Consider the following 18,016-nt stretch of genomic DNA (forward strand, 5'->3'; position numbering starts at 1 on the left):
AGGCGGCATCATATCGTGGCGATGAGAGGGTAGTGAAGATGCTCCTGGATGCTAGAGCGGATATCAATGCTCAAGGAGGAGAGTACGGCAATGCACTGCAGGCGGCATCATATCGTGGCGATGAGAGGGTAGTGAAGATGCTCCTAGATGCCGAAGCGGATGTTAATGCTCGAGGAGGAGAGTATGGCAATGCTCTACAGGCGGCATCATTTGGTGGCCATGAGAGGGTGGTGAAGATGCTCCTAGATGCCAAAGCGGATGTCAATGCTCGAGGAGGAGAGTATGGCAATGCGCTGCAGGCGGCATCATCTAGTGGCCATGAGACGGTGGTGAAGATTCTGATGGATGCTGGAGCTGTGGACTCGAAGGACAGCAGTATCTGTTCCTGGAAATGAATCCGAATGCTCCAAGCTGTACTGTATGTTATACGTCCGCGTTTTTGAATTGGATCTGCATCATCACCATGCGTTTATGGTGGGTGCTGATCCTTCTTGCTGCTCTTACAGGCGTTTTCAATTGCGGCTTCACCTTTACATACACTCAAAATAAATTGGGGCCCCATATTTCTGAGCCACCCTGGCCAGAACTAGACTATAGAAGGTTAAGCGTAACTTCTGTTTAAAGCCAATCGGCAAGAACCATGTTCTGATTACATGTGCGACCTTACAGTACATGACAATCACCATTACCTCCCAAAAGAGTGGTAGCGCGGTAGACTAAAAGCGGCATTAGTCCGTCCCAACTTACCCAGAACGCACAGCCCGAAGCCACCATAGAAGAAGGTGGACGCATTCAGGCGCCATCTAAATTACATTGATTTAAACGCGAGTCCAGCGAGGCCAACATGCCACGATCACGTGCCGGTACAATGGGAGGCCAACACCTCACTCTTGGTCGGTTGCCGCCATGCATGTTTCAGCCGCATCCGGCCCTTGCGCGCATACCGTTGAGATTCGAAGTTCAGCCTGACTGCGCATTCTACAACATCCTTCTACTTCGCTCATCCCGAACCGGCAGCCGTGGCTCAACCTGTACCCTTCCAATAGCGTCAGATCCACCGGAGCCCAATGATTCCTGCCTCCCCTTACACTAGGTCGTGCCTCAACTGCGACCACCAGCCTAATTACCATCGCAAACTCATCATCCGAATCCGTTAATCTCCCTCGACCATGCCTCCTAAAGAACATGAACAATACAAGAGTTAAGTGCCGCACGATAGTAACAGCTATGTGCTAGGACGGATCCATGGTCACAATGTGACAGGTAGCAGGACACTCGACAGGTAGAGAGACAGGACATTCAGGATAGGCAGGACAGCCTAATTACCAGGTTTACATACAGAAGGACTCTGGATTAGGCCCTGTAGGTCTCTCCTACTGTAAAGCAGGCTAACCTCCACAAGCATTCCTGAGTACCAGGCGATTTGACGGCACGGCACAGAGAAGAATGGAGATGCTCCCAAAGCTGTGGATTGCTCTATGAACGAAGAGACTAAGCTAAAGAGGGGGAAGAGAATCGCAGTCGGGTGTGATATGGTTGTTGTTGTGATGTTGTCTGCCAAGACAAGGCTGTCACCCCTAGGGTCCTGAGTGAAGTGGTCCGAGATCATGTGGCCCTGCCATTGCGCCAGCCACGCCAGCAGTCCTTGCTTGGCCCCGTTCCAAATCCTGTTATTCTGGCCCTGTTTGTCCATGACAGGCGACATTGCGCTGCCAGGACGCAACTCGATACCTCTTTACAGGCGCCATTCTTTGCCGTAGCAGCCAACCTAGCATTGTGGCGCCTGAATGCCTCGCCCGCGGTGCGCCTGCACAATAGTACAGGCCCTGCCTATCACACGCCTCCACCAGCTGTCCTCCGTTCCCTCTTGACTGCCCAAAGAATGAAAGGGGGGACATTTAGGACATTTAGTACATTCGCAGTCTGGAGGGTTATCACATCTTTTCACGCCGGATTTCTCGTCCAATTGCTCGATGTATAGAACAGCCATTAAGTCAAGTAGCAAGTGCTGCAAGCGTTGAAGGTGGTGCTTCAGAGCAGTAGAGTCGTTCCTAGAATGTGGTGTAAGCAACTCAACGCCATCTTTAATGGTCGTAAACCATGGACGAAAAGAGCCCTTCGCCTGCTTCACCTCCGCCTCCTCCGCCTCCTCCGCCTCCTCCGCCTCCCACAATTTTTTAAAGGTCGCATAGCCCTTACAAAACACTTCCTTATCTTCATCGCGTTCAGCTGTCATTTCCTCTCCAATACCTATCTGCTGATATTTCCAGAGTATAAATGGCTTGCCATAATTGTCATCAAAAAACTCTTCCTCGATCTTATATAGCTTTTCGATCAAGAGTCCGTTGACCTCATCAGTGCAGGAGCATAGAAACTTCGCTTGACGTCGAAGGATATGCCACCAGGAAAGGTATTGTCCGACTACAAAGCAAGTGTACATCGACTGCGCCGGTTCGGGTGTAATTTCGTTTTGAGCGAGGTGGTATAAGTTGCATTGAAGGTCTAGGGCGGCAATGAACAACGGGTTGCGATACTTATCGACGATTTTGCGGGCATCGGCAACGCGTGCGCGTTTGGAGGAGTAGATGTGTCCCCAGCTTGCGATACTAGCTGCTAAGGCCGCCGAGATGAGAGAGATGATAGATACGATGAGTGAGACGTAGTCAACCATGGTGATCAGCTGGCGCTAGCGAGGTTCGTGGTTCAGTGTGGGAAAAGATGCGCCTGAATGCGTCCACCTTCTTCTATAGTGGCTTCGGGCTGTGCGTTCTAGGTAAGTTGGGACGGACTAATGCCGCTTTTAGTCTACCGCGCTACCACTCTTTTGGGAGGTAATGGTGATTGTCATGTACTGTAAGGTCGCACATGTAATCAGAACATGGTTCTTGCCGATTGGCTTTAAACAGAAGTTACGCTTAACCTTCTATAGTCTAGTTCTGGCCAGGGTGGCTCAGAAATATGGGGCCCCAATTTATTTTGAGTGTATGTAAAGGTGAAGCCGCAATTGAAAACGCCTGTACCGTGGAAAATAATCGGCCATGAAATTATACAAACTAGTAACGGCGAATATCTAGCAACTGGTCCTGCCAGGTTGCTGATATTTATACACGTTTGGTTGACCCCTTTTCTTCTCCTATTCCTACCCCTATACCCGACATAGGAGTGGTAACCCCTTCTCCCAGTAAAGGGACATTTGCTACCGTTCAACTGTTCAACACAGCTGAACATGTTGCCATATACTGTTCGACAGTATATCATGGGATCCGATCCAAGGACCATCTAGATATCAAGGCCAGCGCCATACACTATCCCCGGCCCTACCTGGCCACATGGTCCACGGATTGGATCCGATGGCGGTGGTCTTTCATCGAATCTAGTCTACGAACCATCTCGAGTGTGGTCATTAGAGCTCCTCTGGGTGGTCCACAGACTGGATCCGATGCGTGGATCACGTCGATATCGAGGATGTCGACCTTTATCGAGTAGGGTGGGCCCCCGGCTATATGGTCCACGGATTGGATCCGATGACGGGGCGGCAAAGAGGTGTCGTCAAACTTGTGGTACAACTTGAGTTGAAGGAGTGCTCTGTTCTCTATCAAATTGAGGTCCTGCCTCGCATGTGTATATAGACAAAGATTGTCACCATCTTTCGGTGTCTCCGTGTTCAGCTCATAGACGAAATCCTTGTCTAGCTGAATACCCAATGCCCCGCTGAAAGTGTCGCCACATATTGTCTCACAGTTCAACATTTCTGCTGGTCCTGGGAACGGGCGTCTGCCGCTTAGTGAGACCATTCTGGCAGCCGATTCTACACCGCTCCCTTCTCTATTCGTCGCCCGCCACAGCTAGGCCAATGATCCAATCACCGAACTCGTCCCCAGTCCAACCCAATTTCTCAAATTCGTGTTGAACTATGCCGTCAGACCCCTTTCAATTAACGCCACGACTAACTTGGGCTCCTAGCTGTGGTGGCTGTGGGGCCAGCCTGAATAGTCAACTTACCGTTTCGACGTCTGAGTATTTGCATCTCGGGCGGCTTACGCAACGTCACCGTTTTTCTGCGACGTTCTTAGGTTGACGGTCATATGCCAGTACCGTACCACAAACTATCGTGATTCTCCCGATTTTCCATACGGACACCTCGAGGATTTGGTCTCTGTTACTTCCATATGGTACCGAAGCTCCGTCCTGGGATCCACAATATAGGAAACCTCGACTCAGCAGGACCAGGGACTGTCAACGGCAGATGGATATGCGTACATCTAGGCGCAACACTAGGTCACTACTCAAAAGAGGGACCTATTTGCCTGCGGCTCAGGTGTACGCGGCAATCGAGACTTGCGCCGGAAACGTCAAACAAGGAAATGCCTTATGCTAGACAGTTATAGCAATGATTTTGTACGTAATGCTCCAAGGCATCAACACATTGTTTACATAATCCATGCACGTAGTGCCCCGCTACACTATGACTTCTTTCTTTTAGCACCTCCAACCTGGGACAAGCAGGCTCGGGGACGACGGGAAGACGGATAGAGCACGTTCAGGCCTTTGTCGCGTGTGAGTTTGGCTGCTCACTCCCAGCGTCCTGTGTATCATCTGCTGATGCCGCCGCCGCCGCCGCTGCTGACTCTTTCTCGAGCTGGGCAAACTTACGCACCACTTGCAGGGTTGCGTAATAGCTAAAGGGGAGGACGAAGAACCACGGGCCGAAATTGATGCTGGCCGTGGCGATGAGCGCAGTCGGCACTGCCTGCACTCCAAAGCCCACAGCCACGGCCGCAGTCTCAATGCCTCGAAGGAGAGAGCCGTACCGAATTTGATCCCCCGGGGAATCCGAGAGATTGCTGATACACCAGTAGATGTAATTCTCGACCATTCCCAGACAGATGCGCTCGAACAAGAACAAGCCGAACCCGCGGCCGAAGGTGCTCTGGTCGGCCCAGTCCAGGGTTGGGTTGGTGTGGCGGTACTCGTTCTGAATGATGACCGCCCAAATCCGCGTCGCACTGTTGATCAAGGCGATGAGGACATAGGTCGTCACCGCCCGTGTCGTTCGGTTCTTTGTCCACGGAATATCCACCAAGCAACCGGCCAACCAGGTTGCAAAGGTGCCAACCACGACCGACAAAAAGCTGGCTAGCGCGCGAGATCGAACGGTAAAGTACGCGGCAACATATGTCCCCGGGTACGCTTGGACCCAGCCAAAGTACCAGAACAAGGGCGTCAACAGCAGGATGGACTTGCTGCGAGCCAGTCGCCACATCTGAGCGAGTTCGGTGCGCCAGTGGATGCCTCGGGGAGCTTGAATGCGCGTGCCATCATCCCGCCGTACTTTCTCCGGATTCGACAGCAGGAGGCCCGCGAAGAAGCCCAGGCACTGGAGGGCAATGAAGGCTCGATAGGTGCCGGCGCTGACTTTCCCCCGGTGACTGATCTTGTGGTTAATGGCCAGTGAGATGGCACCGCCGATGATGTTGCCAAAGTTGCGAAAGGTACACCATGTCGCGAGATAGCGCCCGCGCTTGTGGTGCTCGGGGTATCCGGTCGAGATGGCTCCCTCGACACTCCAGAAGAAGCCGGCGCTGATTCCACAGAGAATGGAGCCGACGTACACCAGCCATTCCGTCCCGGTGCGGTTGTTGTGGTAGAGACCCGCCGCGTACACGGGATACCCCAACGGGCCGACGGCCAGTGTCCACCGGAAGCCGATCAGGTTGGTCAGCCACGGCCCTGCAAAGCACGTCAAGGTCATCAGGCCATACAGCGACGCATTGGCGGCGTTGACGAGGTCGGGACTTTACGAGCCACCGACGCCGAGGCCGTTCATGGCGCTCCAGATCCCCGGAGCACAGAAGGCGCATAGACCCACGACCAGGATCTGGAAAAGCGTGGTCCGAAAGAAAGGGTATCGACTAGGCGAGAGAGGAAGGGCATCCGTGGACTCTGGCGGGTATCGATTGGGGGGTAGGGGGAGGACGTCTGCGGTCACTGGGCCACGAGGCACATCGTCTGCGAGCTCCTCTCCAGAGATGACTGCATCCTTGTTATCGGCGGGAGTTGTTAACATCTTCAGTGAAGACGGAGAGCCAGGGTTTGTATTTCAGCAAAATAAGGACGTGCTTTCCCGCGACTGAAGTAATGGTATGTCGTGTGCGAAATGCTAAGACAGTTGAAGAGTAGCGAGGACTGGCTCTTCTCTTCAACGAGACAGATTGGTTATGGCCACGGCCAGAGGCTCCACATAAATATGATGAAGGCAGTTCAGAGAGCTCGGAGATCGAGAATTGCCCACCCTTGTGGCGTGGCAGTACAATGTCTCTTATTCTGAAAAGCACGCAAATGCCAGGAGAAGTAACACAATGCTCAGGGAATGCCATTGAATCACTGTTCTGCTCCACCCGCACCTTCCCGGATGTGGTATACGAAGAGAGGGTTGTCCTGGGCTTGGTTCGAGGTTCGTGATCTTGGGATGGGATGACACCACAGGGCCGAGGAACGTTTGTCGTAGGGGGGATACGAGGGAATCCACTTGGGTTTTGACGCCGCGGCTTTTGGATGCACCATCGCTCTCGTGCCAGTCCAGAGAACATTTATTCAAGCCCTGCATTATCACGTCCTGGCCCGCACCTTTTTTGTCCCTCGTCCTGTATCAGTTAATCCGCGAGACGCCCTCCTGTCTTCGCTCTCCTGCTCCTCCCGCTCACCACGTCCCGGTCTTCATCCACAATGGCCACCGAGCCCCAGAGAAAGGCGGCGAGTCGCCCATCTCGTCGTCGGTGGAACTCTTCCACCGCGCACAACAAGAGATCCCGGAGTTCATCAGCGAGCTTGCCGACAAGGGCATCCTCAGCAGGGTCACATACAAGCCCGAAGTACAGTACGCTGGCGGATCCACGCTCAAGCAGGCGTTCGGCAAGGAGATCCAAGACGGTGACGACGAGGCCACCAGGAAGGCCGAGATTGAGGGCCAGATCGCCCGCTACGGTCGCGGCAAGTATACCACCTGGGAGTGGGCCGACGATGGCAGCCTCATCCTGACGCACCGGCTGCCGGCCATCCGCACCCAGCCGGAGACCAACCTGCCCACGCTCTTCACGGGCCTGGCGGCTTACTACAAGGGTGTCATCGCCAACCCCGACCACGGGCGCAAGAACGTCACCCAGCAGCTTTACGGTGACGGCACGCCCATCCCGGAAAAGTACCTGGCTCACCTGGCCAAGATCACCGACGAGATCCGCGTCCTGCACAAATGGCAGCGCGGCGATATCCTGGTCTACGACAACATCATCTCCCAGCACGGTCGACAGCCCTGGGAGGGGGAGCAGACCGACCGTGTAGTGTTGGCCACTCTCTTCGACGGACAGCTACCCGGCGCATACGTGCCGCAAGAGTGGGCTCATGTTGTGCAGGCTCTTGAAGGTTAGAGGCTTGGTGTAGTGTTATGTAGCATGATGATGGCCAGCTTTCAAATCTCTGTTCCCAAACCCGTACGTTTTGCCTATCACCAGAAGATGTTTCACTTGTCCCCATATCATGTCTATTCCAATCCCCAAGCTCACGTGCGGACGCGGGATGAATCTTGTCATGCTCCCCCCGTGGGAAGCGACGATTTCTCAGTTTTCGTGGGCTATCTCACAACAGAACTATGGGAGACAAAAAGGGCGGAGGATCAACGACGAACCCGTGTTCTCCCTCGCGTTGATCATGGCCCAGAGCCTCAAACTAAAGGCCGGCAACCATTCCCCAGAGCAGGACACCTTCTCCATCGGCTTGAACCCAACCCTCGGCGTTAACCACTCCCTTTCCGATTCTCACTTCCTCCGCCACCCTGAACCCGAAGTAGCTGTAGACCTCTTTGGCGTGCCGGTTGGTCGCCTCCAGCCAGACGGGCAGGTTTTCTTCGCATGCCTTCTGGAGGAAGGGTTCGATCAGACCACGGATGGCGCCTAAGGGAAAGGTCGTAAGGATCCAAGCTAGAGACAAAGTTCGCTGGCAAAAGGGTCTGCAGAACCGCCGTGGAGGTGGGATGTCCACCAGGCGGAAAGTCGACAAATGGAAGGGGGAGGAGAGAGGAAGAAGGAGGAGTTGCGCAGAGAATCATGCCATGTGCACGCCGATTGACGCACCTTTTTCTTCTCGCCTTGAGGGTAATCTGCCAATCAGGTTGAGATACCAGTGCGGCCGGCCGCCCAAGTATTTCTGCTTCAGGGCGTCGAATTTCTCTCGATACTCGGCAGCACCCTCAGGGACCGGGTTTTCACCACTGCCGCCGGCAGCAGAATCGCTGGGATTGGGCTTTCCGACACCAGGAGGGAGCCTGCTCATTTGCGACCATGCATTCTGTCAGTAAGTGGGCAAACAACCATCACTCATCCACGTGGGGTTTGGCCTGTCTCCTGGCCGGAGGGGCCGCCGGCAGGCGACATACATTCCCCCAATGGAACGGAGGGAGTGGAAGAGGGACGACGAGGACGAGTCCGGTGACCCACCACAGAGCGACTCCGGCCCAATCGTACGTCTGCACGAGAATTCCTCCCTTTTCGAACCGACTTGCCATCAAAGGTTGCCAGAACGCGACCCGAAGGTCAGTTTGCGACAGCTTTGGGTGGTCCGGTCGGGACTCGCGGCCGAGGAACATATATCGGTTTAGTGTGTCGTTGGCAAAGGCCGCGGCAATGACCTGTGCGAATTTGCTCACGTCCTCGTCGCGCTGCACGGTGGTGAGCGCCTGCTGATCCTGCTGCCTGTCATGGTCGCCCGGCATTCTGATGGAAAGTTCCCCCCAGCTGTGCGCTCGGTGGTCGAGATGGACAAAGAAAACACGTTTCCCGTTGCACTTCCCGAAACCCCCGTGTCCCTGCCTACTCGTACTGCTAGCAGGTTCTCTCTTCTTCAAGCGCATGAGAAGCTCTTGGTCAAAATATAGACGTGAGCCTCGTGGCAGGTGGACACAGCCGTGGGTCAGTTTCGCGTGGTCCGGTCAACGTCGGACCCCCTTTTAATGGAATGATGGATCCTCCGACTTCCTCAGTAACTCTACGGGTGCAAAGCGTTCAATCACGTCAAAATCAAAGGTGATGACTCTGCCACCGCTGTCGCTATAGTCAGTCCAAATTGCGGCAGACTCTCGGAGAAGGGAGAACAAGAACTCTACTACGACAAATATGTACAGTACTCCGTACTCGTATACAAGGCTCGGCTTCGGAGAAGTCCACCGAGGCTCGATGTCGTGATATACGGCAAAGATGACACATCCGGTATTGCGGCACCGAATTCGAAACATGTTGGTCCACCTAGACAACATGGGCCGGGGTACATACTATACTCAACAGCCCAATGGAGGATCGGCATTTAAACGGAAACTTTTTGAAGCGCCTTCGCACAGAAGACCCCTCCATTGATTTTGACTAGACGGTCGAAGTCTTTTTCACGCCCGACGGCATCGCGCGAGAAGCTTCAAAATGTCCTTAATCCAAGCCGTGACCCAAAGAACGACGAAGCTGCACTGATGTCTGTGTATCTTGGCTCCTCTTGTCTCCCTAGGTCGTAAAGGACTACTCTTTTCCGTTCTATCTGATGAAATAGGTTTGTCATAACTTCGTCCTTGATCTTTCTTTAACCACATGTTTTCCCACCATATAAGGTGCAGACACTGATCCGCCGGAACCATACATGGACAATCGCGCGATCGTACGTAATATAAGCGCTGATTGCGCGAGTCTGTAGTAAGACTAATCTATGGATGGAAAGCTTCTCAAAGACTATCACTGGAAATCCCTCTACACATAGGGCGGTAAGAGGTGGAAAAGGTGGCCGCCGCGATCTTGCGAGAGTCGACCTGAATCACAATCACAGAGAATGCGGTATGTGTGTCACACTCCATAGGGTCTGGCCTGGACACTCACGGTCTAGTTAAGCTCGCCGTCCGCATGGGATCTGTGGCAGGGTAAGAAGAACCAGGACGAATAGTGGTCCCGAATGTTGACGATCCTGTTGGCCGGTACCGAGAAAAAATCGCCACGCGAGACCGCCGGTATGCACACTATATATTTGCATATATACACCACGTCTGAGCGGTGCCTCCCCGTTCCCTGTTGGTCCACACTCAGAAGATACGACTTGTTGGTCTCATTACGCGCTCGCGGAAAAGAAGAAGCCGACCACGAAGAAGAGCTCCCATACACGGTGGACAAGAAACAAACCCGTCAGAATGTCAATTTCTTCCTGGGGCGGTGACTCTTCCGACGACGCCTTTCATGGACCCGCCACCAGCGTGGCGGGCCCGGAAAAGGGCATCGTGTCGGCGTACGAACCAAAAGGTGACGATGTCCTTGTCGACTCCCATACCCCCGCCCCCGTGCGCGACGTGTCTGGCGACATCCTTGACGACGGACTGAGAAGAGTGTTGAAGGGTCGGCATTTTGTCATCATCGCACTCGGCAGCATCATCGGACCGGGCACATTTTATGGCTTGGGCTATGCGCTGTTCCTGTCGGGCACGCCGGGCGCACTGCTGGGGTTCGCCATCGTCGGTATGCAGCCATTCTCCACCGGAGATCATTCCAGGTGTTTTCACGGTCTCCTTAACCTGGATATGTCGGCCATAGTGGGGACATTCAACTGACCGTATGATCTCCTTAGGCGTCTCGGTCTGGATTTTAATGCAGAGCGTTGGCGAGCTAACCACTTTATTCCCCATCCACGGAGGCTTTGTCGAGGTACGCAATAAACACTCTCTCTCGAATGGCGGTCCCGTCAGACGTCCCGTACATGCAACTAGCTGTGATACGACAGCATGCTGGACGATTCGTGGATCCGGCCCTAAGCTTCGCCATGTCTTGGTTGCATTATTTGATGTGGAGTGTCTTCCTCGCTGCAGGTGAGTCCATCACAGCCCGGGACGCCCCTTTTCCATTGGGGAAAATCGTGGCGGAGAGATCTGACTTCGTGTCTCGCGACAATGAAAAGACTGGAACTCGGCCATCCTGATCCTCCGCTACTGGGTGTCTGAGGAAACGTTCCCCTCATACGCCTGGGCGTTCCTCTTCTGGGCCGCCTTCTCTGTTGTGACCCTCCTGGGCGTCAACGTCTACGGAGAACTCGAGTATTACTTTGGCATGTTCAAGTTCCTATCGTTGATTATCCTCTCCATCGTGGCCAACGTTGGTGGATTCGGCGGCGACTATGTCGGGTTCAGGTATTGGAGGAAACCGACGGGTGCGTATTTTGTTTGATTTCTTCAGTTTGGACTACAGGATGCCAATCCAACCCTCAAACAGGCCCCATCATCCACGGGGTCGATGGATTCGGACAGGTCTTTGTCCTCGCCGCTGCGTACTATGTGGGCACTGAGATCATTTCCCTAGCTGGAGGAGAGTCTCGGAATCCCAAGAACGACGCTCCAAGGGTAGGTCGATTGCCTTCCACCTTGACAATCTTCCCAGCCACTCACTTCCTGCGCAGGCCATCAATTCCGTTGTCTACCGCATCCTCGTCGTCTACGTTGGCATGCCATTTTTCCAAGGCCTGATCTGCCCATCGAACTCGCCAGACCTCCTCAACGCAGACTCGGTGGTGGCTTCGTCACCGTTTACCATAGGCTTCGTCGACGCAGGCTGGAAAACTGCCGGTCATTTTGTCCATGCGTTGATAACGGTGGCTTTTGTGTCAGCGGCCAACGGCGTCGTCATGTGCAGTCGCGAACCGTCTATTCCCTGGCGTTGTCAGGCCGAGCTCCCAAGTTCTTTGCAAAGACGACGTCGCGCGGAGGTAAGAAAGACCACATCTCTCGTTGTCTCACCACCCCTTCAGCTCGCCTCAACCATATTCGACGTGAACGCTGACCTCGACAATAGTTCCGTGGGTAGCCATCCTGACCTCCAATCTGTGGGGTTTCCTCCGCCTTATGAACCGCAAGCTGTCCGCTGGACGAGTCTTCGCCTACATGAACAGCGTGGGCGGCACGGCAGCGTACATTGCCTGGGCGGCCATCATCTTCACCCACCTACAGGTCCGAGCGGCGGTAAAGAAACAGGGCATCGATGTCCGAACGTTCCCCTACAGAGCCTTCGAAAGTATCTGGCTGTATCGCCTGAACTTTGCGTTCAACGTCTTCCTGCTGTTCATCCAGGGCTACACCGTGTTCAAACACCCGTTCAACTGGAGATCTTTTATTGCCTGCTATATCACAATCCCGACGTTTTTCATCCTCTTTTTCGGGTTCAAGTTCTACAAGAAGACGCACTGGTGAGTTTCTTCGCCTTCACCATCTCGTCCAGCGTTCTTCCCTAGCTCGGATGATGGGTGCTGGCTGACCTCTTCTTCAAGGGTGCGCTTGCATGAAGTCGATTTCTCTGATCGGAGGGAGTGGGTTGCTCCATCGGCCAAGGAGCGTGACGCTCGAACTTGGATGAGGAAGCTATGGGACCTGTTCAAAGACTAAGAACTCAAATGCTCAGCAAGTCGTCCCTGCAACGACGACTCTGGTCAAACCGGTGAATGGATAGATAGTCTCGGGAGGGGGTGGCAAGCCATCGGGAAATTAGCAGCTATAGGCAATCACTACGGAGATTCCTTGCAACGCGGAGAGATCAGGAAGTTGAAGAGAACTTGGTTCCGAAAGAGCCTATTGTTCGGGTGCAAACAGCGGGATAGACTGAGAATAATGGGCGACGAAACCTGTACAGAGCAGTGTATACTAGCAACGAGTATAGATCGCAAAGCAGGAAGAGGATTTTAAGCAGTCCAAGGGTCTAAATAAATGCAATCAAGGACAGTAATGAGAGAGCGTTTTTTTGAAATCGCTTCACTACTGCTATAGTACATGGGAGCTAAATTAAGCTCGAGGGAATAAAGGGGACCCGAAAAGGCTGCCTGACTTATCACTAGAGTTCAAGGTTATATGGGAATTTAGGCAGTACCAGAGGGGCACGAGATCTCTCCGGTTTCCTGACGGCTAAGAGAAGCTTGGGAAATAGGTTTTTCGTTCTCGAGTAATCTATGTACAATGATGTACAATAGCCGCTTTCACAATGAATAGACGTTCGAGTGCGAACAAAGCACCCCATCCCGCAAGCTGAACTCTCGTCTGACCCTTCTCTCTTTGCTCAACTATGTCATCAGATTCGAGTTCCTCAGAAACCTTATCTGACGAAGACACCTTACACGTGGTCAAGTTGTCAGCAACTGAGCTGAAGGATCATTGTCGCCAATGGATCAGATTCAGGCTTCGTTAACCACTAAAGGATCCTCCATGTTTGCAGTGGGCGGGACGCAGCTGTTCTGGCTCTACATCTTTGCCTACCGCGAGGCTCGCTTGCTTCGCCAACCAGGCATACGTTTACAATGCCTCATGTCGTAGCCCCAATTTTGTGCACCTTGTGGGGGCGAAGAGTATACTAGCGAAGATTAGTCACTGGTGTTAGTCTAGATGGGAGTTTTTGGCTAGCCTTGTAAGTAGGTATCCGATGATCGACGGAGGTCCCCAATCCTGGTGTCCTCGTACCCGCTAACCCATTTGGATGTAAATTATATCTAACAATTTCCTAGGGGCTGTGAACGTGGCTGATGACTAACAGGGGACGCTTTCATGTGGGGATACATTCCCTAAGGCCGTGATTTCCCTGATGTGAAGCAAAATAAATTGCTGGGGCCAACTGGGCATATAATTTGCCGGTATGTCCGTGATACATCCCAGAATAGCGGATCCTGCAAGCTACAAAAACCTATCTACCTCCCTAGCCTCTCACAACCTTAGACTACGACCACTTTTATTAATGCCCGAGTCATTGAGGCCTCCAAGATCTGCTTCGTTCTCAAGAAGATATCAACAACACTTCTTCTGTTTATGATAGCAGTTCTTCATCTCGGGCCGAAGCTCTTCTAACACCATCACCAAATCAGCATGAGGACATACAATTTGGCGCTGGGCATGATGGCCCTGGCTCCCCTTGCACTTGCACAGTTTCCACCTCAACCATCCGGATTAACGACTACTGTCTCCAAGGTCAATAAACAAGTCAACATCACCTGGAAGCAAGTGAGTGAAATACTCTCCTTTGCAGAAATATGTGCCTAACTCCATGTAGGCGCAAATATGTGAAACAAATCCTGGCGTTAAATCCTACAGTGGCTATGTCAATCTTCCTGGAAGTGTACTGAACGACACAGGAGGCTACGACATCCACACTTATTTCATGTATTTCGAAGCACGACACGACCCTGGTACAGCTCCGCTTGTGATATATCTGGCCGGCGGACCCGGGGAGGCCTCATCCTATGCGGCGCTCGCGAGCGAAAGCGGGCCCTGCTATGTTAACTTCAACGGCACCGAGACAATCGAGAATCCGTGGTCTTTCAACAACAATGCCAACGTGCTCTACATAGATCAACCAACTAAAGCGGGTCTCTCATACAGCTACCTGGTGAATGGCACATATGACCTCGCAAGCGAATGGATCACGCCCTTGGATATCAATCCCGACGACTTGCCCGATCTGAATTCTACCACACAACTCGGAACCTTCGCGGACCAGGGCCCATACACCTCGGCAAACACAACTGTCATGGCCGGGAAAGTCTTGTGGCATTTTTACGAGCACTGGATCTCCTCATTCCCAGAATATAGGACATCCTCGAACAAGATCTCCTTCTGGGGCAACTCTTACGGCGGATTCTGGATCCCCGAGACCTCGGCCTCCTTTATCAAGCACGCCAAGAACCTCACGCACTCGCATCCTCTGATGAAGAAGAACCTTACAGTCGATGCCATCGGGATCACGAATGGCTGTATGGATTTCGAATACGCCATTCAAGGCTTTCCCGACTTCGCCTACAACAACACTTATAGTGCGCCCTTCTATGGCAACCAAACATACCAAGAAATCACACACAACATTACCAAGCCTGGCGGATGTCTAGATCTGATGAAAAATTGCCGTGCAGAAGGCCTGACGGGAGATCCGGAATTTAAGGGCAACAATGACACAGTCAACGAGATCTGCGAAGACGCTTTTCTTTACTGTTTCCAGTACGTTATCGGGCAGCCTGTGGAGCAAAATCACAGTGTACGTCACATCATCCTCAGACCTAACGAATTGCCCCCCGGATGCTCACACTTTCCTAGGTATCTGCTTTTGACGTAGCAATCGAGGCGCCTGATGCTTGCCCCTACGATTTCCCGGTGGGCGAGTTCCTGAATACCCTTCACGTACAGTCAGATCTAGGTCTCCCTCTGAACTGGACGTGGGACTCTCAAGTCGTAACAACAATCTTTGGTTTCAACTTCAATGCCCCTCAAAACGGGACGGGAGACGCCTTCCGCCAAGCAGGCATGCCCAATCTTGAATATTTGCTGCAGAATGGTGTTAAGATGGCCTTCCTGTACGGGGACCGCGATTATCGATGTCCTTGGACTGGCGCCGAAGCCACTGCCAAGGCCGCCAAATGGGAGAACCAGAAAGGCTTCAATGCTGCAGGATATCAAGAACTGCAAGGTCTCAGCAAAGATACCCACGGAGGAGTCGTCAAGCAATACGGCCAACTCTCATTCACCAGAGTGTTTGATTCTGGCCATTCATTGTCAGCATACGCACCAGAGACTGTCTTTAGGGTGTTCAACCGTACGATGTACGGGAAAGACGTTGCCACTGGTAGCACCGTTATCGGCCCTGATTACCACACCACTGGACCGACAGACAGCTGGGGATGGAGGAACAAGATGCCCAAAGTCTTTCAGAACACTTGCATTGTTGAAGGTAAATTCAGGCCTTCGAATCCTTGGCCAATAACTGCCGTCTAAATGGAGGAGCCGATGTGATTTTCAGACCAAGGTTCGGCTCACTCACTTATCATGTACGTTAAGCTAATACACTATTTATTTTCTCCCTCTAATTTCTATTCCGGTTTACATAATTCGTACAATAACTTCTACTTTCGCGCAAGGGGGCTTATGTTGTGACCTTGCTCCCGTGGAGCTTCACTTGAGACAGTGGCGAATGAACCGTCTGCGACACTGCCCTGGTTACGATTGTCAGCTAGTTCGATGACGGAGTCACTGGCAATGGGAAAATCAGTCACCGTTGTGGTGATCGTCTTGGTAATTCTGCCCCTAGGTGCAACTCGGCGAAGAAGGATCTGTATGGCGGGCAAGCAGGCACAGATAATGCCTACGTCGCATTCCGGCGAAGAGCTTGTTGTACATGCAGTCGGCGGAGTAATGAGCGTATCTTGGCGAGAAATCAGCCTTTTGGCCGCACGCACAAATGCGGCTGCTGGGAATGAGTCCAATAGGAAGCTCATGCTGGTCTTGCGCCAATATAAAGGAAGACTACTCGCGACTCACTCGGCTGAGGCAACAGGGTAACGCCGCCCTGTGCTCACCCTCGACTCGCGCGAGCCCGTGTCTCACCCATCGTGAGGGCCAAAATATGTTGAACGGTCGGAGAGAATAACGAATTACCGATCCGTTTCGGCGATGACTCGTAAGCGGCTCATATCGGCGAGTTGACAGCAAGCCCAGAAGGCAGAGGAGACGGGGGGGCCGTTAAGTACTTCCTTAATTTGGGTCAAGAGTTCGGTGCGCTCCGGTGAGCGTATATTGTAATCCTCATCGTTGAAGTCAGATGGTGCTGCCGCCTGTGCCATTTCCCTTTCGTGTTTTCTTAGGGTTTTGGAGAATCCCTTTCTGGATCTCTTCTTTGAAGGGACCATTTGAAACAGTTTTATACCCTTAAGCCGAACTGGACTAAGAATAGAGATCGGACGATGGTGACTAGACGACAACCACATTGTCACGTAAATGGTTACGTGGGTTTCGAGTCAGGTGGGAGGGATACAGAGCGAGTCAATGTATCTCCTAGTAGGGGTGATATAAAGGACGAGGTTGACTACAAAGAGCTATCTAGGCAATGAACGTGGCTACATACTTGCAGGGGGGTTCTAAAGGAGAAGTGTTGGCATCTCTCGTGGTGTCTATACTCCGCCGAAAACGGTCTCCCGGAACAGAATCTCCGACATTATGACGTACCAGAATCAACGCTTCCCACTTCGTCGTACCTTTCTGGTGATACTGCCCAATTCACGCCAGCCCGATTCCCTCGGGTGACTTTGTGGCTTCGAATTCGTGTGACTAGTGTCAAGTGCCCGAAGCACATTTCGATCCCTCCAGATGTCGACCGGATCGTTCGCTGCCCTGCGAAGGACGCGGAGTGAGGACCTAGCGAAGCTTGCGGAAGAGCACTTCAAGCATGAGTAGGTGGACATCCCGGTTTGCCTTAGCTGGACTCAGTTTGACTCACCTTGTTCCACAACAGCTTACTAGAATCAGACCGTGACCTGATCAAGAATGCCGGCTCCAAAGCCTCGACACACGCCCTCATCGGATCCCTCGCCGGCATCGCACTGGGAGGCTTCCTCGCTTTCCGCCTCCGAGGCAACCGCAAAGCCATGTACCAAGCCATCCGCGCTGCAGAAAAGCCCACACACGTCCGCTTCGCAGATGGTCGAGAAGTGGAAATCCCCGACATGACTCCTTGGCTGAAGCCAACTCCGCTAGGCGATATCATGACCTACACGTTCTTCGGCATGGGCGGGCTCTTCCTTGGAGGTGAGACCGGATTGTTGACCGGATCTTGGTCGGCGAGGAGAATGATCTCCCGGGATCCAGAAACGCAGAAGAGAATCGAGAAGGCGTTCCGTGCATTCCGGGCCGATGTGCTCAGGAAGCAGATTGAGGAGCTCGAAGGGGGAAAGGAAGAGACGGAGCCGATTTGGGAAGTGTGATGTGACGACAACGCAGCAAAGAGACTCTTTTAGTGTGCACAGGGCCGGGAAAGGATAAAGGAAGCATGGATATCAGACCAAGGCACGTGGGTTCAAGATTCCAAACAACTTCCTTTCTCAGAGGCCATTGAGAGACAAGATGTGATTGCATGAGCTGGACGCCAGATACCAGGTAAGCGTTCTCAGGACTTTACCGGGGCCTTCTGTCGAATGGCTCCTTTGTCGAATCAATTCC

At 52.9% G+C, this 18,016-nt stretch overlaps 9 protein-coding genes across 9 annotated transcripts in view; 5 read left to right on the forward strand and 4 right to left on the reverse strand.

Moving 5' to 3' along the window:
- Nucleotides 1–395, forward strand: part of Z518_06598 (uncharacterized protein) — a gene marked incomplete at both ends in the record, with an annotated part of 4,285 nt that extends 3,890 nt beyond the window's left edge. Inside the window, one exon of the mRNA XM_013414730.1 lies at nt 27–395. Coding sequence (XP_013270184.1) covers nt 27–395 — 369 coding nt within the window. The remainder of the gene's footprint in view (nt 1–26) is intronic.
- Nucleotides 396–1,833: 1,438 nt separating this feature from the next.
- Z518_06599 (uncharacterized protein) lies at nt 1,834–2,671 on the reverse strand (the record flags this gene model as incomplete). Its single annotated transcript, XM_013414731.1, has 2 exons — nt 1,834–1,871; nt 1,939–2,671. 2 exons carry the CDS (start codon nt 2,669–2,671, stop codon nt 1,834–1,836), a joined length of 771 nt encoding a protein of 256 aa, XP_013270185.1.
- Nucleotides 2,672–4,540: 1,869 nt separating this feature from the next.
- Z518_06600 (uncharacterized protein) lies at nt 4,541–5,752 on the reverse strand (the record flags this gene model as incomplete). The annotated part of the gene is made up of 1 exon (XM_013414732.1): nt 4,541–5,752. The coding sequence occupies one exon, from the start codon at nt 5,750–5,752 to the stop codon at nt 4,541–4,543; it is 1,212 nt and encodes a 403-aa protein (XP_013270186.1).
- Nucleotides 5,753–5,797: 45 nt separating this feature from the next.
- Z518_06601 (uncharacterized protein) lies at nt 5,798–6,067 on the reverse strand (the record flags this gene model as incomplete). The annotated part of the gene is made up of 1 exon (XM_013414733.1): nt 5,798–6,067. One exon carries the CDS (start codon nt 6,065–6,067, stop codon nt 5,798–5,800), a length of 270 nt encoding a protein of 89 aa, XP_013270187.1.
- Nucleotides 6,068–6,312: 245 nt separating this feature from the next.
- Nucleotides 6,313–7,424, forward strand: Z518_06602 (uncharacterized protein; the record flags this gene model as incomplete). Its single annotated transcript, XM_013414734.1, has 2 exons — nt 6,313–6,447; nt 6,654–7,424. 2 exons carry the CDS (start codon nt 6,313–6,315, stop codon nt 7,422–7,424), a joined length of 906 nt encoding a protein of 301 aa, XP_013270188.1.
- Nucleotides 7,425–7,722: 298 nt separating this feature from the next.
- On the reverse strand, nt 7,723–8,764 carry Z518_06603 (uncharacterized protein; the record flags this gene model as incomplete). Its single annotated transcript, XM_013414735.1, has 3 exons — nt 7,723–7,946; nt 8,127–8,340; nt 8,429–8,764. The coding sequence occupies 3 exons, from the start codon at nt 8,762–8,764 to the stop codon at nt 7,723–7,725; spliced, it is 774 nt and encodes a 257-aa protein (XP_013270189.1).
- A 1,446-nt stretch (nt 8,765–10,210) lies between these two features.
- Nucleotides 10,211–12,442, forward strand: Z518_06604 (uncharacterized protein; the record flags this gene model as incomplete). The annotated part of the gene is made up of 8 exons (XM_013414736.1): nt 10,211–10,532; nt 10,642–10,718; nt 10,795–10,879; nt 10,969–11,217; nt 11,280–11,407; nt 11,464–11,722; nt 11,856–12,246; nt 12,328–12,442. The coding sequence occupies 8 exons, from the start codon at nt 10,211–10,213 to the stop codon at nt 12,440–12,442; spliced, it is 1,626 nt and encodes a 541-aa protein (XP_013270190.1).
- A 1,461-nt stretch (nt 12,443–13,903) lies between these two features.
- On the forward strand, nt 13,904–15,799 carry Z518_06605 (uncharacterized protein; the record flags this gene model as incomplete). The annotated part of the gene is made up of 3 exons (XM_013414737.1): nt 13,904–14,038; nt 14,088–15,065; nt 15,125–15,799. 3 exons carry the CDS (start codon nt 13,904–13,906, stop codon nt 15,797–15,799), a joined length of 1,788 nt encoding a protein of 595 aa, XP_013270191.1.
- Nucleotides 15,800–17,167: 1,368 nt separating this feature from the next.
- Nucleotides 17,168–17,781, forward strand: Z518_06606 (uncharacterized protein; the record flags this gene model as incomplete). The annotated part of the gene is made up of 2 exons (XM_013414738.1): nt 17,168–17,250; nt 17,313–17,781. 2 exons carry the CDS (start codon nt 17,168–17,170, stop codon nt 17,779–17,781), a joined length of 552 nt encoding a protein of 183 aa, XP_013270192.1.
- Between the last annotated feature and the right edge of the window lie 235 nt (nt 17,782–18,016).

Source organism: Rhinocladiella mackenziei (assembly GCF_000835555.1).
Source record: "Rhinocladiella mackenziei CBS 650.93 unplaced genomic scaffold supercont1.5, whole genome shotgun sequence".
NCBI classification, from domain to species: Eukaryota; Fungi; Ascomycota; class Eurotiomycetes; order Chaetothyriales; family Herpotrichiellaceae; genus Rhinocladiella; species Rhinocladiella mackenziei.